At 45.2% G+C, this 18369-nt stretch overlaps 2 protein-coding genes across 3 annotated transcripts in view; one reads left to right on the forward strand and one right to left on the reverse strand.

Moving 5' to 3' along the window:
• Positions 1-4569, forward strand: part of GNL2 (G protein nucleolar 2) — a 29172-nt gene extending 24603 nt beyond the window's left edge. For both annotated transcript variants that reach the window (XM_004372093.2, XM_023727223.1), the window contains 4 exons: positions 430-887; positions 1749-1816; positions 2141-2226; positions 2884-4569. In XM_004372093.2, coding sequence (XP_004372150.1) covers positions 430-887; positions 1749-1816; positions 2141-2226; positions 2884-3039 — 768 coding nt within the window. In that variant the 3' untranslated portion in view covers positions 3040-4569. The remainder of the gene's footprint in view (positions 1-429; positions 888-1748; positions 1817-2140; positions 2227-2883) is intronic.
• On the reverse strand, positions 3410-17328 carry DNALI1 (dynein axonemal light intermediate chain 1). The gene is given in 7 exon segments (XM_004371927.3): positions 3410-3445; positions 5356-5520; positions 5873-6051; positions 10548-10717; positions 16501-16646; positions 17183-17298; positions 17301-17328. Coding segments are annotated over 7 exon segments (840 nt in total).
• Between the last annotated feature and the right edge of the window lie 1041 nt (positions 17329-18369).

The raw sequence follows: 18369 nt of genomic DNA on the forward strand, positions 1-18369 counted from the left end.
GGTGTTACAATCCCACCCTAATCCTCTTTAACATAAAATTACAATCACAGAATAGAGGACAACCGCACAACACTGGGAATCATGGCCTAGCCAAATTGATACACACATTTTTGGGGGGGGGACACAATTCAATCCATGACACCTGTCTACACTAAATAGTTGATTGGTTTTTAACGGTCAAATACTATATTATAGTTGGCTCATCCTTTGGAACTGTAGTTATAGTCCTTGATCCTTTAATACTGAATTTAATGCACATTGACTTAGAATAGTTTAATGAAATGACTCCAATGTGGCTATTTTCTGTACTTTCCCTTAGTCCTAAGAAGAGGAATACTTCATCTGAGAGCAAGAGAGGAGTTTAGAAATTCAGTTTTCATTTTCTGATCCCTTTTCTCCCTTCTCTTGCCCTCTTTTTGGCCTTAATAGCTTCCATCCTCCTCCTCCTCGTCTTTGGAAGTTGCCACAGAAACAACCCAGAACAACCTAGAAGAGCAACACACGGGCACTGTAGGTGAAGAGTCAGAATCTGTCATTGAGAAGGAAAAAGGAGAGAACGATCCCTGTGATGCTAACTCGGAAATGCAACAGATCCTTGCACGGGTTCGGCAGAACTTCGGCAAAATCAATGTTGCGCCTCAGTTCTCTGGGGATGACCTGGTTCCTTTGGAGATGTCAGATATTGATGAAGAACCTGAGAGCTTTTCTGAAGAAGAGGAGGAAGAACAGGAGCAGCAAGGGGACGAGGAGGAAGAGTCTTGCCGGGAGTCCCAGGAAGAACATGTGGAAAACGACACCAAAGCAGTTATTAAAGCCCTGGACGAAAAGATTGCTAAATATCAGAAGTTTCTAAACAAAGCCAAAGCTAAAAAGTTTTCAGCAGTCAGGTAGGGTTTTAATTTTTTCGTGAATTGAAGTTTGTTCCTTCCTTTCCCAGAAACCTGACATGAGTGTTGGAGCAGTGTTTGTTGTTGTTGAGTGCCACCGAGTCAATTTGGACTCTTAGTGACCCTATACGACAGAGTAGAACTGCCCCATAGGTTTTCCTAGGCTGTAATCTTTGCAGGAGCAGATCTTTTCTCCCGCAAAGTTCGAACCGCAGACCTTTCAGTTAGCAGCCGAGCACTTAACCATTGCACCACCAGGGCTCCTGGAGCAGTATTTACAGGGGGGGTTATTGCCTTCTTAAAAGAGAATATAGGCAGTCCCCGGGTTACAAACGAGACCCACGAGATAATGTTCCTAAGTTTATCTTTAAAAAATTGTAGGTAAGTTGGAACAGGTGCGTACAATTCTTATTTAGCTTTACTTTAGTGCAAGAAAAGGCTCGAAGATTTTTCAGTGATTTAAAAGCTGCAGGTGTAGCAAGTGAAGGTGATTGTGATGAATTTGTTGCGAGTAGGGGTTGGTTCAGTCATTTCCAAGTGAGGACAAATTTACATAACATTTAAAAGGCAAGAACGAGTTGTCGGTAAGTTGGACATTCATAACTTGGGGGACTGCCTGTAGTCTGTAAGTTTTGTAAAATGAAGCTGTCTGAAATACAATAAGCTTAGCTGCTCAATTTTTAGAAATGCCCTTGGAGCTGTAGACACTGGGGCATTGACTTCTGTCAGTGGGGGATCACTGTGTAAAGAGAAGTGGGGTTCTTTAACCAACCAGGTTGTTGCCTGTCTCCACAACAGCACGTGATTTGGGCGGTTGAGGGGAGTGTTGGGCACCTTCCTTACTTTGCTTTTCTGTTGCAGAATATCCAAGGGGCTAAGTGAAAAGGTCTTTGCAAAATCTGAAGAACAGGAAGATGTAGAGGATAAAGGTAACAATCATTTAAATCACTATGCATCTTTAGAACTTTGTAAAATCTAAGTTTAATCTCTATATTATCTTTTCTACTATCAGTATCCGCACAGATATTTATCATATTGGCAGATTACCCTGGAACCACATACTATGTATCATACAAATTGGATTGTCCACTTTTCATCCTGTACATTTCTTGGGATTAAATTGTCGATTCGAGGACACTTCTTCTTAAAAGGGATACCATTATTAACCTTATAATCCCAGAGCAGGTCTGCAGATAGATCTTGAACTGAAAACTCCTGTTTCTTTTCTGTGTGTAAAATTTGTATGTTTCTAGCACCTGCCAAGAAGGGAAAGAAGAGAAAGGCACAGAGAGAAGAGGAACATTCAAATAAAACTTGCAGGATGCTTACATCTAAGGAAGTAAGTGTTTTCCACCTTATGCTCCACCCAGGTATAGAAAGCAGAGAGAAATCAGTTCTCAAGACCCACTCTTAAGCTAATGGTCTAGAACTGAATCCCAGAAACCCTAGTCCTGAGTGATTTAATTGATCAGTTAAATGAGGATCAAGAGATGGCTCCCTGGGGGAAGGTCCTTGAGCTCATGTCTTTGTTTTTGGAGCTCATGTTCACAATCTTCAAATATGTGGCCTATCATCTACAAGAGTCAGTTTGTGTGGTCCCAGGGAAATGACACCCAAAGGGGCAGAAATATATAAGCAGACAGATCACCGATTTGTTAAGAACAGCTTGGTTACTGGAACTAAAGTTCTGAGTTGGAGTGGGCCCTCAGGGGAAGTGGTTTGTTAATGGAAGTGTTCAGCCTTAGCCTAGAGGACCACTTGTAGGAATGTTGTAGAAAGCATTCAAGCACTGGATGAGGGTTGGACCAAATAAGATCTGTACCTTGGAGTTTACTGAAAGGTAAACTTAGGTCTAGGAGGTGTTTGCACTGTTTCCAGTAGCTGTGGAAGCAGCATGAGAAATGGAACACAGGGATGAGAAACACAGGAGCCTGTTCATAACTTGCAGTGTTTGACTGGCTTTGTTTTTTTGTTCTTTTTTGCCGTTTGTTTACAGCGGAGGCGAGCAGCACGGCAGCAGCAGTCCAGAAGAGTTGGTGTGCGCTACTATGAAACCCACAATGTGAAAAACAGGAACAGGAACAAAAAGAAGACCAGTGACTCAGAGGGGCAGAAACACAAACACAGAAAATTCAAGCATAACAAGCAGTAACATTCAAAAAGTTGTTTATCAAATGATACAAAAATATGCAAGTAGAGAATTGTGTTCATTTTCTTCATACACCGTTGGCTTGGCATTTCTAAGACCATTAATGCATTTGTTCTGAGGTTTGACAGTTGAAGCCATTCGCCAGTGCTAGTGAAAGTGAAGGTAAAGCTGCCTTCCTCCCCAGGAGTCCACTAGCACATACACTTGAATTAGCCCCCTTAGTTCCTCAAAAATGTAAGCCTATCATGTAAATGTGACAGAAACAGGGTGGTGAGCGGAGGCGGGTATGGCTTGTTCACTCATGAAACCAGCTTTTTATTACAAAGGACTTATGATGGTGTAGTAGAGCTTGTTGAGACCCATATGGAAATTATCACTTCTTTGGAGCAATGATGCCTTCCAGTTGGGCCTGAAAAACAAAAACAAACTCCATTAATATTTGCAATTTGAAGCCTAACACAAATAGCTGAGAGGTGATAAAAGTCTTTGGGAAGGATAATCCAAATGCTGCCCCTCCAAGGGTTTTTTGTTTTGTTTTCCTTCATTCCCACCTCCATATTTTCTAGATTAGCTGGTTTCTGGCTTGGCGTACCATCTTACTACATTAGGAGAAACCCTGGTTTCCATACAAAAACAACTCAGTGTATAATATAAAGCACTGAAAAGGAAATTGAATAAAAGTCATTGAAATAGTGGTTTTTCATGGCTCAGATTTCAGGCCTGAATATGTCTGCTAAGTTTGGTTTGGGATCCTGGGAGCTCTGTGCTGGAACAAGAGATTTGAGAAACAGCAAATTTTCAGTCACTGAGACAACTTGACACCCAATTAGAGAAAACTGCTACCAGTGAGTAGGGAGCTGTCCATCTTGTATGTAAAGCTTAAAACACTTGGGAGTTATTTACTCTGTTCCTCTAGCAGCCAGGAAAATAATTTACTATCCTAGTGTGTAGACAGATCTTTAAGTAGGTGGTCTATGCTGGAGACTGCAAACACTGCTTTATTTGCAGTGCAGCTTTGAGCCAATAAAAGTAACTCACTTCTAAAGCATCCTTTACCCTGGGGATTATAAGGCTGCTTGTAAATGTTAGAAGGATGCTAAGGTACTCTGCTTTGCTGTTGCCACTAATACAAGAGGAGGAACTGAGGAACTTGGGGGCTTATGACAAAGGACTATGGCAGATAAGGGAAGCAGCTTCAGAGGCTGCTAAGTAAACAGATTTGCATCTGACTATGAAGATTAGTTTCTGTTAACTTCTCAGCAACAAAAAAATCTGTCATCTTCTAGCAGTTAATACAAATCCTTCTTTATCTCAAATACTCTACCTTCTTGGTTTTAGAGCCAAAAAGCATGCCAATATCAAGAATGTAAGCTTTCCACAGGCCTGGGTCTTCAGCAGTGAGGGGTGGGAGAGACATCCAGGGGCTCCCCTGGCCAGGGCCATGGGAACAAGCCAGTGAATGTCAATAGAGTTCATATCTGGAACAGTGATTCTCAAACTTCAGTGAGCATCAGAATCACCTAGAGGCCTTGTTAAAACAGATTGCTGGGCCTCAAACCCAACGTTTCTGAATTCTTGGCACAGGCTCAAGAATGTATTTCTAAAAGTTGCCAGGTGATGATGAGAATGCTGGTCTGGGGTCCATCCTTTGAGAACCTTTGAACCAGACAGCCTGGAGGTACAGGGGCCTGTGGCCTGGTTTCCTGCCAGCCCTTTTCACCAATCCCCCTCCCTCCCATCACCTCAGTTGAATCAAAATAAGCCATTGGCAATAGGGTTTCTCTGACCACACATCTGGCAAAAGTTTCTGACTTGAAATGGTTCCTCCCTCTCAAAGGGCCTTCCCTGCCTGCCCAACAATTTTTTATTTCTCCCAGCTTAAGCCCCAAGCCCAGTGCCCTAGAGGGACTGGCAGCAGGAAGTCACTTCCACAAAAGCCTGCTGGGGAGATCCAGCCCGCTCAAGGAAGACCAAAATACCAGCCGTGAAGGGGAAGAAGAGCCACTTCTTTTGCCCTGAGGATGGGCAACTTTTTTTCCAAGGAAAAAATCCTCCACTGGAGAGCTAAGCTGACGTTCCATGGGAATTCAGAGTGACACAAGAGCCCCCATCTACAGCCAGATGAATGGAGAAGGTGGGTAATGAATCCTAACCTCCCTCCTCTCAAAAAAGCTTCCTCTACTCCTTGGCAGCACGTGTGGACAAATATTTAAAAGCCATCTGGGGGAAAAGGAACCCACTGCTTGGCCTGCATGGGGGGAGGGGGTAAGGGGGTCGGTAGGAAGAAGCACTTTTCACCTGGACCTGAGCATTGATTACCTTCAGCTGCTGATTCGTCCGCTTTAGGAATTGAATCTCCTCATTGTGCTTCTTCTCCTCCACCTGTCGCCTCTCATTCTCCCGCTTCTCGATGGCCTCACATTTTGCCTTCTGCTCATTCACTTGCCTCTCCAAATCTCTCTTTTCAGTTTCTAATTCTGCAATCTGAGGACAGAGAGCCCCAGTCATCCTGGGATGTTGCCAAGTGGACAGGGTGGTGTGAGTGCCTGGGTTAGGGGACCTGGAGCACAGCCGTCCAACCCAAGACATTGCCAGGGTCTGTACTGCCACCCAGTGGGACATCAGTAACCAGCATGGAACGTCGGAAGATTCAACTGCTATGACCACGGGGGCCATTGTATTACACCAAGGGGTCCTCCCTGAGCTGATGCAGGTCCAAGGGTCATGAACGTCAAGAAAGCACCCTAGGACAGAACTTAGGGCTGGGATGGTGACCATGTAGCCCTGAAATTGACAAGTCACAGAAGTTCAAGGGCTACTGGTGAACCCCACTCACTTTCCTCTCCATGTCTGACTTCCCCTGCTCGGCCTGCAGCGCCTTTCTCATGCCGAACGCCACACTGCTCTCGTACAAGGTCTGGTAGGCAGCAATGGTCATGCGGATCTCGTCCCGGACTCGAAGCAGCAGCAGCCCCCGCTCAGCACAGTTGATGGTGACCTCGCGGATCAGCTCATCTTTCAATGCACACAGCCAGATCAGAGCAGGTAGGCAGGAGGGAAAGGCACCATGTCTACTGCAAACCACTTTCCTACTGGGATGGACTCTAGGGAGGGTGTGTCCTCCTCACTTGAAGGCAACAGTTCAGGAAAGGTCCTCAGGGAGGGTGCACTCAGTGGCCCAAGGAGCTAAGCCATGCAGCCACACCTCTGCACTTGGCGCTTGGGAGCAGCTGTGAGCCAGCCTGGTTTGGCCAGGGCAGAGGGAGACAGGAGCCCCAGGTTTGTTTGCAGCAGTGGGCCCCCTCCCTTCCATCCTCAGGCAGAAACTAGGTGCTATTCAGAGAAATTTGCCTTTTTCAGTTTGAAGATTGTGGGTCTTCCAAAGCAGCTTGGAAATCCTGTGTGCCTGACTGGACTGGTTTGGGGCTGGAAAAAGCAGGGTCTAGAGCTTGCCCCCACCACTCATCTGTCAGTTTGTTGTACTGTGGTAGCTTGAGTGTCGCTCTAATTCTGGAAGCTATGCCACCAGTATTTCAAATAATATCAGGGTCACTAAGGTGGACATATTTCACCGGAGCTTCCAGACTAAGGCGATCTACTTCTTAAAAGTTTGCCAGTAAAAACCTTATGAATAACAGCAAAACATTGTCAGATATAGTGCCAGAAGATCAGCCCCTCAGGTTGGAAGGCATTCAAAATACGACTGGGGAAGAGCTGCCTCCTCAAAGTAGAGTCAACCTTAATGATGTGGATGGAGTAAAGCTTTCAGGACCTTCATTTGCTGATGTGGCACAACTCAAAATGAGAAGAAACAGCTGCAAATATCCATTAATAATCAGAACATGGAATGTACAAAGTATGAATCTAGGAAAACTGGAAGTCATCAAAAATGAAATGGAACACTTGAATATCGATATCCTAGGCATTACTGAGCTTAAGTGGACTGTTATCGGCCATTTTGAATCACACAATCATATGGTCTGTTATGCTGAGAATGACAAATTGAAGAGGAACGGTATCGCATTCATCGTCAAAAAGAACATTTCAAGATCTATCCCGAAGTACAGTGCTATCAGTAATAGGAAAATATCCATATGCCTCCAAGAAAGACCAGTTAATAAGACTATTATTCAAATTGACGTACCAATCACTAATGCCAAAGATGAAGAAATAGAAGTTTTAACCAACTCCTAGTATAAAATTGATCAAACATGCAATCAAGATGCATTGATAATTACTGGTGATTGAAATGCAAAAGCTGGAAACAAGAAGGACCAGTAGCTGGAATATATGGTCTTGGTGATAGAAAAGACACCAAACATCACATGACAGAATTTTGCAGACCCATGGCATATTCATTGGAAGTACCCTTTTTCAACAACATAAACAGTGACTATACACATGGACCTCACCAGATGGAAAACACAGGAATGGAATACACAGGAAGCAAATTAACTACATCAGTGGAAACAGACAACAGAGAAGCTCAATATCATCAGTCAGGACAAGGCTAGGGGCTGACTACAGAACAGACCATCAATTACTCGTATGCAAGTTCAGGTCGAAGCTGAAGAAAATTAAAACAAGTCCACGAGAGCCAAAGTACAAACCTGAGTGTATCTCATCTGAATTTAGAGACCATCTCAAGAACAGATTTGACATACTGAACACTAATGATCAAAGACCAGACAAGTTATGGGATGACATCAAGCACACAATACATGAAGAGAGCAAATGGTCATGAAAAACACAGGAAAGAAAGGACCTAAATGGATGTCAGAAGAGACTCTAAAACTTGCTCTTGAATGTAGAATAGCTAAAGTAAATGGAAGAAAATAATGAAGTAAAAGAGCTGAACAGAAGATTTCAAAGGGCAGCTCAAGAAGACGAAGTATTATAATGAAATGTGCAAAGACCTAGAGTTAGAAAACCAAAAGGAAAGAACATGCTCGGCATTTCTCAAGCTGAAGGAATGGAAGTAAAAATTCAAGCCTCAAGTTGCAATACTGAAGGATTCTATGGGCAAAATATTGAACAATGCAGAAAGCCTTAAAAGAAGATGGAAAGAACAGAGAGTCACTATCAAAATGAATTGGTCAATGTTCAACCATTTCAGGAGGTAGCATATGATCAAGAACTGATGATACTGAAGGAAGGAGTCCAAGCTGCACTGAAGGCATGGGCAAAAAACAAGACTCCAGGTTGACTGAATACCAATTGAGATGTTGCAACAAACAGATGCAAGGCTGGAATCGCTCAGTCTATGGCAAAAAATTTGAAAAATAGCTACCTGGCCAACCAACTGGAAGAAAGGTTTGTGACCATTCCAAAGAAAGGTTATCTAACAGAATGTGGAAATTATTGAACAATATCATTAATATCACACGCAAGTAAAATTTTGCTGAAGATCACTCAAAAACGGTTGCAGCAGTACATCTACAGGGAACTGCCAGAAATTCAAGCCAGATTCAAAAGAGGATGTGCAACAAGGGATAGCATTGCTAATGTCAGATGACTTATGGCTGAAAGCAGGGAATACCAGAAAGATTCTGGTTTTATTGACCATGCAAAGGCACTCGACTGTGTGGATCATAACAAATTATGAATAACATTGCAAAGAATGGGAATTCCAGAACACTTAATTGTGTACATGTGGAACCTGTTCATAGACTAAGAGGCAGTCGTCGGAACAGAACAAGGGGATACTGTGTGGTTTCAAATCAGAAAAGGTGTGCATCAGGGTTGTATCCTTTCAGCATATTTATTCAATCTGTATGCTGAGCAAATAATGCAAGAAGTTGGATATATGAAGAAGAACAAGGCATCAGGATTGGAGGAAGACTCATCAACAACCTGTGATATGCAGATGACACAACTTTGCTTGCTGAAAGCGAAGAGGATTTGAAGCACTTATTGATGAAGATCAAAGACTACAGCCTTCAGTAGGGATTATACCTCAACATAAAGAAAACAAAAATCCTCATGACTGAACCAATAAGCAACATCATGATACACAGAAAATATTGAAGTTGTTAAGGATTTCGTTTTACTTGGACCCACAATCAATGCCCATGGAAGCAGCAGTCAAGACATCAAACGATGTATTGCATTGGGCAAATCTGCCGCAAAAAACTCTTTAAAGTGTTAAAAAGCAAAGATGTCACTTTGAGGGCTAAGGTCTGAACCAAGCCATGGTATTTTCAATCATCTCATATGCATGCAAAAGCTGAACAATGAGTAAGGAAGACTGAAGAAGAATTGATGCATTTGAATTACAGTGTTGGCAAAGAATACTGAATATACACTCGACTACCGAAAGAAGGAACAAGTTTGTTTTGGAAGTACAGCCAGAATGCTCCTTAGAAGCAAGGGTTGCGAGACTTCATCTCAGGTACTTTGGATATTTTATCAGGTGGGACCAGTCCCTGGAGAGGGACATCATGCTTGGTAAAGTAGGAGGTCAGCAAAAAAGAGAAAGACCCTCAACGAAATGGATTGGCACAGTGACTGCAACAATGGGCTCAAACATAGCAGCCATTGTGAGGATGGCACAGGACCGGGTAATGTTTCATTCTGTTGTACCTAGGGTTGCTATGAGTCAGAACTGACTTGATGGCACCTAACAACAACAACAAGAGCTTGACCTCAGGAGTCCCTGAGTGGTGTAAATGGTTAAGCGCTTGACTACTAGCCAAAAGGTTGGCGGTGCAAACCCACCTAGAGGCACCTTGGAAGACAGTCCTGGTGATCTACTTCTGAAAGGTCACAGCCTTGAAAACCCTATGGAGGGCAGTTCTACTCTGCACACATGGGGTTGCCATGAATCGGAATCAGTTGACAGCAACTACCAACACCAACATAGCTTGCCCACCCTTCTCCTCTGTAAATACTGACCTTGAGGGCCAGCGATAGTCAGACTCAGACTCAGGGGAGCCAGCTGACTGCAGCTGCCTGTGGCTTGGGAGGTAGTTTGCAGAGCAGAGGCCACATACCAGTGAGATTGGGCTGGGGGACAGTCCTTGATATCAGCCCTTGAGGAGGTAGATCTTAAATCACTGTCTATTAACAACAAATTATCCTACAATATTTTTCTGGACTGAGGGCCAAATGTTGATGGATATATATAAATATAGAACATACATTTTTCTGATTAAGACATTAACACATGCTTATAGAAACATTGAAAAAAAACAAAGATTTAAAATGGAATATATATATTTCCACCCAAAAGTTCTTATCTTACTCCAAAATCTGCTAAGGGGTGAGGAACCCAAGTTGCCAGGAAGATAGTGACTGGCAGGCAGGGGACTGATAGCAGAGGCAGGGCGGGGAGGGGGAAGACGGCACATTTAGCAGTTCTTGGGTGGGTCAGGCACAGGGAGAAGAGATGATTCCAACAGGGGTGGGCTTCAGCACAGGGGTACTTGGCTTTAGATCCTTGCTGAAGCAGAAGGGAAGGAGGCAGTAAGATGTGGAGGGCACCCACCCCGCCCCCTGCCCTGTCCACTCACCAAAGCACTGCGAATAGAGCTCCCTGCGGACAGGGCAGATGCCTGTCTCCCGGGCCTGCCGCTGCTGCAGCTTCAGGTCCAGCTGCTCCTGGAGATGCACCACATCCATCCTGGTGCTGGGGGTGCTGGACACTTGCTGGATCCATAGCTGAGTGTCTTCTACCCACTCCCTGCAGCACAGACACAGCCTGGCTAAGTGAAACCCACCAAACTGAGGGGGCCCTCTGGACAAGAGCAGAGAGGCCCTTTGAGCAGTTTGCCTGCACAGGAGGGAGGGGACCCACCTGGATCTCCCTTGGAGGGTATGCAGCTCCAAAGCCACACCTACTCTGCTGCCACCCCAAGGACCCTACCTTGGAGCTGGGTGTAGGACCAATCTGCATTCCTCAAGGGCCCTCCATGAAATCATCACCCACTCTTCCAGATCATACCCTCCTCATGTGCTGAGGAGAGATTTATGGGCACTGTTGCTTTATCTGAACAGGAGGCTCAGTGGGAATTCCCCACTGGCTTGTGAGGTGAGAGATTCAGGACACCACAGAACTTGTGCAAGCCAGGAAGGGCAAATGTGAGTCTTGGGGATTGGGGGGGGGTACTTGAAGGTGTGTGCCTGCACAAGGTCCCCCATAATAACCCTGGACCAGAGGCATGGCCAGGCTCTGGAATCAGGAGAGCCTGAGGGTAGAACCACCATAAGGAGAGGACTTCTGTGCCACTGATGGAAGGAAATCAAGTGGAAAATCACCGCCTCCTCTGGCTCCACCTCTGATGAGATCACAGTCTCTCTTTTACTGTTTCCCCTTTTCATCAGTCTCTGGGTGGCACAAACACTTAAGCACTTGACTCCTAGCTGAAAAGTTGGTGGTTTGAACCCACCTAGAGGACCCTCAGAAGACAGGCCTGGTGATCTACTTCTGAAAGGTCACAGCCTTGAAAACCCTATGGAGCAGTACTACTCTGCACACATGGGGTTGCCATGAGTAGGAATCAAATCCACAGCAACTAACTACAACAACAGCTTTTTATCATAGCGTTAAAAACTGTGCCATCAACATATTAAAAAGAGTCGAAAAGGTATAGTTTTTGAGGTTGTGCTCAGATGGCTCAACGTGCCCCACGCCAGTTACACTTCAGATGTAGGTTGGCCTCCCTCTGGGTATGCCTTTGGCTGCCTGGATATCAGTCTCACTGGAAAGCTAAGACTGTGTGGCAGTGGCATGGCCACCTTGCTGACCTCTGCTGAGCCACAGGAGCCCTCATCAGTATGGGCTGAATAAGTCCCCTAAATTTGGGTGGCTCTTGCCAGTATTGGTCAAAACCTCATCACCTTCCCTCTGGACCTGATAGTCTTACCTCCAGCCACTCCATACTACACCACAGTGCCCTTTCTAAGGTACAAATTTGATGGCAACCCTCTCCTGATAAAATCTCTTCAAGGGTTCCCTGTTTTTACAGCAGTAGCGTTCATACATTTTAACTGTGATCTACAGTAAAAATTAAAGGTTACATCATGATCCTGTATAGACGCAAATGCGCGCGCGAACACACACACACACACACACACACACACACCTGAAATAGGCTTCAGGAAACAAAGTTTACCGTCAGCATGGGATACACTGTCATCTTCTATATTATATTCTGTCCTATCCTATTTTTTTTTAATGCTGGGACTGATTCTGTACCACAATTTCATTGAATAAATGGGCCTACAGGTGCCCTTTGCAATTGAAGTCCCTGCTTGTCTACTCAGTCTCAGTTCTGATCATGCCCTCTCATCCTCCCTGTTCGCCTTGCATATGCTGTTCCCTGTGCCTGGAATGTTCTCACCTTCCTCATTTGCCTGATAAACTCCTTTCCCTGCTTCACAACCAGCTCTTTCCTGACCCTCCACCAAGCAGATGACCCTTCTGTGCATCACTTCACCCAAGGCAACTTCCAGGACACTCCTGCCAAGCTCTCCTGTAGGACCTTACCTTGTCTGTCCTGTCAGACTCTGAGCAACTTGAGGGTAAGATTTTGTCTAAATTAGAATTTCATACACAGCATAATGTCTCGTTTATGGTAAGCAGTGAATAACTCATGTACTGAATTTGAGAGAGGACACAGCATAATAAAAGAAAAAAGTTGATATTTATTCCCAAACTAGAACATTCACCTGCAAAGCTAGAAGCCCATTGCAGGGGTCCAAAATCTGTATGCCTGAAAAGGATACATGTAGGCTTCCAGATCTGCCTCGTGGGATAAGGATTCTAAGAGATTTGGACTTGGAGTCCAGCTTTGCCTCTTTAGCTATGGCACACAATACCAGTGTTCTCTCCTTCCAGGACACAGGATGACTGCACTCCCCTCTGTAGTCTGATATGGCCATGTGATTTGATTTAGCCAATAAAAGGTGAAGCAGCAGTGTTGCATGTCACTTGTGGATGGAAGCATTTAATTGCTGGTACTTATCCCTCTGCCTCTTTCTTCTCGTGTCTTGGTGATAAGAGCTCTGGGTGGATGTGAACACCTGACTAGGCAAATGGCTTGTAAACCTAACTTCTATAAGTGGAATCAAACTTTTACAGAAACCTCTGAAATAATTCAGAGATGCTTTATCTATTTGCAATTATCACTGGAGGAGATTTGCTGAGGTTCATCTTTCTCAAGCCAAAGGTGTTTTTGAAGGAACTACTTTCAATGAAGTGACTCCCACAATTTGAAATGGCTTGCCTTCTGGTGTGCTGAGAGTCCCAAGTTCATTCTTTCATTCAGCAAATATTTTCTGAATGCTGACTCTACATGCATTAGGGATACAGCCAAATCCCTATTCTCATGGAGCTTATATTCCAGCAGTAAGGAGAGACAGACCACAAACCAATAGTTACATGTCAGGTGGTGATAAATACGGTTGCAGAAGAATAAAGCAGGGTAAGAGAGCGTGTTGGCGAGGGGGAGCTCTTTTATACAGGATTCTCAAGGAAGGCCTCATTGAGGAAATGACATTTGAGCCAGGTAAAGAAATGGAAGGAATTATGGGGATATCAGGAGAAGAGCATTCATGGCAGTGAGAACAGCAATGTCAAAGCCCTGAGGTGGGAGAGTGATGGATGTGTTTCAGAAGCAGCAAGTGGAGTGCGAGCGGCCCCCAAGATACAACAATTGGTCTCTATTTGCCTGGAGCAGCAGAGGAAGAAGGAGATCCAGGAATCAGTGAAGTAAATGGACTACCGGTCCAATTGCCTCCATGAACTACTACCTCCTTTGCCATGAGACCAGAAGAAATGGATGGTGCCCAGGTACCATTACTGAATGTTTTGATCAAGGACCCAATAGATGGATCCTGATCAAAAGGAAGACAAGCGTGGAAGAAAACTTTAAATTCATATGGAAACCAGACTTACTGGATCCATTGAGACTGGGGAAACTCCCTTAGTTATCTAGTGCTGCTTTAACAGAAATACCACAAGTGGATGGCTTTAACAAACAGAAATTTATTCTCTCACAGTCTAATAGGCTACAAGTCCAAATTCAGGTTGTCAGCTCCAGGGGAAGCCTTTCTCTCTCTGTTGGCTCTGGAGGAAAGTCCTTGGCATCAATCTTCCCCTGGTCTAGGAGCTTCTCTGTGAAGGAACCTCAGGTCCAAAGGATGCGCTCTGCTCCAGGCGCTGCTTTCTTGGTGGTATGAGGTCCTTCTCCCCCTCTTCTGCTCACTTCCCTTTTGTCTCTTGAGAAATAAAAGGTGGTGGAGGCCACACCCCAGGGAAACTCCCTTTACATTGGATCAGGGATGTGATCTGAGCAAGGGTGTTACATCCCACCCTAATCCTCTTCAACATAATCCAATCTTGCCTCGTTAACCACAGGCAGAGATTAGGATTTACAATATACAGGGAAAATTGTATCAATTACAAAATGGAAGACAACCACACAATACTGGGAATCACGGCCTAACTAAATCGACACCTATTTCTGGGGGACACAATTCAATTCATGACACCCCCGAATCTATTGCCTACAAATAATCTTTAAACCTTGAACTAAAAAACTATCTCATGAAGCCATCATTAAACTAAACAACCATTTAACTCAATTAATAAAGAGTGTTTGCCTTGAGCACTGTGTTTTTATAAAGAAGTATTTATATGGGTTCAAATTGACACGTTAATCTAAAGCACAGATGAGAACTTTAAGGGGCAGAGAGTCTAAATTAATGGTGATAAAACAATATGGGTAAAGACAGTGAGAGTGGTACACAATGTGAAATATGTAACCAATGTCATTGAATTGTACATGTAGAAATCATGAACACATGTATGTTTGATTGTTACATTGCCACCAAAAAAAGACACGAAGAAACGGCAAGTGGAGGCCATGTGGCTTGAGCACAGTGAACAAGAAGAACAGCAATCGAAGATAAAATTATCAGTGTATCATGGGCCAGATCATGCCAGGTCTTCCAAGCCATGGTAAGGACTTTGGATTTTAGTCTAAGTGACATGAGAAGTCACTAGAGGGCTTCTGGCAGAAGACTGGCCTGATCGGACTTATGATTTAGGGGTGGAGAACAGACTGTAGGGGCAGAGAGTGCAAGAAAGGTTTCCAGTTAGGACGCCATTGCAGTACTGCAGGTGAGGAACATTGACTTGGAACAAAATGATGGCGGCAGAGGTGGTGAAAGTGGTCAGATATGGGATATAATTTGAAGGTAGAGCCAAAGAATTTGATGAGGGATCAGACATGCAGTGAGAGAGATGTAGAGGAATGAAAGGTGGCCTGAGCAGCTAGTAAAGGAGTTACAGTTTACTGAGAAGGGGAAGACGGGGGATGAGCAGGTTGAGGAAGGAAGAAATTGCGACTTAGTTCGAACATGTTTAGTTGAAGATAATGAGGAAGTAGCAGAACATGTGGGTCTGAAGTTTAGGGGAAAAACAGGGCTGGAAATACACATTTGGGAGTCATTGGCATATTGCTATTGTCGTAGGCTGCCATGGAGTCAGGCCCCGGACTTATGGCAACCCCACACACAACGGAACTAAACGCTGCTTGGTCCTGTACCATCCCCATGATCAGCTGCAGACTGGACCATTGTGATCCATAGGGTTTTCACTGGCTGAGTTTCAGAAGTAGATCATCAGATCTTTCTTCCTAGTCCATCTTGGTCTGGAAGCTCCACTGAAACCTGTTCAGCATCACAGCAACAGACAAGACACCACGGACAGATGGGTGGTGGCTGCACATGAGGTGCACTGGCTGGGAATTGAACTCAGGTCTCCCATGTGGAAAGTAAGAATTCTACCACTGAAGCACCAATGCCTTATCAGCATATCCACTACCACCACCAGTTGCCGTTGAGTTAACCTGACTCAAGGCGATGCCCTGTGTGTCAAGAGTAGAACTGTGCTCCATAGGGTTTTCAATGGCTGATTTTTCAGAAGTAGATCATCAGTGCCTCTGGGTGGACCTGAACCTCCAAACTTTTGGTTAGAAGCCAAGGGTATTAACCATTTGCACCACCCAAGGATTCCTCATCAGCACAGAACCAAATGAAAAACCCACTGCCGTAGAGTCTATTCCAACTCATAGGGACTCTATAGGACAGAGTAGAACTGTCCTATAGGGTTTCCAAGGCTTTCAATCTTTATGGAAGCAGATTGCCACATCTTTCTTCTGAAGAGTGGCTGGTGGGTTCGAACTACCAACCTTTCGGTTAGCAGCCGAGTGCTTAACAACTGCACCACCAAGCCTCCTTAAAGCCATGAGACTGAGTGAGAGCACTCAGAAAATGAGGGTGGATAGAGAAGAGGTCTCCCCCCACCCTTCCAGGATCCAGTCATCTGCAAGCTCTAGGAGCTCTGAAATGCTGGGAAAACCCCAGCCAGGAACAGATGCATGGTGCCTCTCCCCACATTCTCAGGTTCTGGGATCCAAAAGCCTAGGCCTTCTCCTAGGCACGGCTCCTACTTTTTACCTTGGGGGCAGGATGGCATTCAAGATTTCTTCTGCCTGCTTTGTAGGGTCTGGGACACAGGAAGTTGAGGCGACCTTGGTCTTTGGTGGCTGTGGGACTGGACCCAAGGGTCCAGGTTGCTGGGGGCTGACCTTCAGTGGCCGAGCCTGAGAAGAAGGGACAGGTTAGGGCAAGAGGTAAGTTAGGCACTCAGATCCATATGTCCTAGCCCCTAGATTGTGTCTCCTGCACATTACTCCCCTATTCCCAGCTCACTTTCACCTTCTGTCTTCTCAGCAGAAGCCATGTCTCAGAGCTGAAGGAGGCCATGAAGAGCTTCTAGTCCCACCCCAACCCAATGCTTGTGTCCCCTTGAACAACGTTTCTGGCAATAGTGATCAGGCCTCTGCTTTCACACCTCTAGTGATGGGGAAATCACTACCTCATCTATTCTTGGACCTGGCTACCTTGAAAGAGTGAGTCCCATCTATGTCCCTGTGACTTCCTTCTCCATCCTAAATCTGCCCTCTAGGGTCACACCCAAGGTCTGGGCTTCTCGTACCTTCTCCCATCCTACCTCCCCCCTGCCCGGTTCCAATTCCCTGTCCCTCTGGTTTCCCGACCCTCGAAGCAGGGATCTGCCTTTCCCCATCGGAGCTTCTGGGCTTCCTCTTGCCCTCCCAACCCCGGGACCCGTCCTTACTTTGGGGCTCCGTTTCTCTGTGTTCCGGCTCACCAGCACCGGGGTGTCGTATTTGAGCAGCGAGTCCGCGGGCGGAATCATGGCGGCCGCGGGGGTAGTAGCCCAGAACCGGCCCCTCCAGGCTGGGCCTTGTTTCTCGTCACCATGGAAACCTCCTTTCCCAGCGGCATGGCCTGGGCGGGGCTTCGGAGTGGGGCGGGGCCAGCGGAGCGTGAGTTTTCTTTTCAGCGCTGCCTTGGAGAAAAGTTCTCCTAGCGCTTGGCTTCTTGGGTTTCCTGTTCATGAGGTCGCTCCGGGACTTTCGGAAGCAGGGAAAGCGTGGATTCAAGTCCCTGCGCTGCTTCTAGCTTTCGATTTGAATGGGCATGTTACTTTCGTTGAGCCTCAATTTTGTCACCTGCAAAATGGAAGTCGTCTCCTGACTCCTCATTGAAGGGTTGAGGAAGATTCCCAAAGGAAGACCTGTGGAGTTTCCCAGTTTTTTTTTTTTTTTAATTAAACTGAGAAATGATAGTATTGCAGAAAATTCCGGAAATAAACGAAAAATGATTTGCCCATGGTCCACTATGACTGCGTTTCCTTCTCTTCTTTCCTTCACATGTTTCTAACCTTAAATGTAATCAGTATGCGCACAATTTTGTATCCTGCTTTTTTTCATTTAAGCGAGTCTGTGTTTTTTTTTTTTTTCCTCCCATTTGCCATTGGAAAAAAAAAAAAAAAACTTGTTGCTGTGGAATCGATTCCGACTCATAGCTACCTTATAGGACAGAGTAGAACTGCACCATAGAGTTTACCAAAGAGCGGCTGGTGGATTCGAACTGCTGACCGTTTGTTTAGTAGCCGACTTCTTAACCACTGCGCCACCAGGTCCCCATTTGCCGTATAGAGTTTGTAAATAGCACTGCTAATGGCGATGTAACATGCCATCAATTAGCTAAACAATTCCCTACTGCTGGACATTTAGGTCGTATCTGTGTTTTGTAATGATTAATAACGTGGCACCAGCCATGAGAGTGCAGCTTTTCCCAGATACTTATTTTTGAAACTTAAAACTCCCGCCTTCCGAGCCAGTCACTACGGCTCCACCCACTAGGGAGCGGCTGTCACGTACGTGCTCAGCCCTTCCGCCGCGAGGGTTTCTGGGAGAGCGTGTAACCCGGAAGCGGAAATCCGCGGGTCAGCTGCAT

Source organism: Trichechus manatus, unplaced genomic scaffold (genome assembly GCF_000243295.1).
Source record: "Trichechus manatus latirostris isolate Lorelei unplaced genomic scaffold, TriManLat1.0 scaffold00015, whole genome shotgun sequence".
Lineage (NCBI taxonomy): Eukaryota > Metazoa > Chordata > Mammalia > Sirenia > Trichechidae > Trichechus > Trichechus manatus.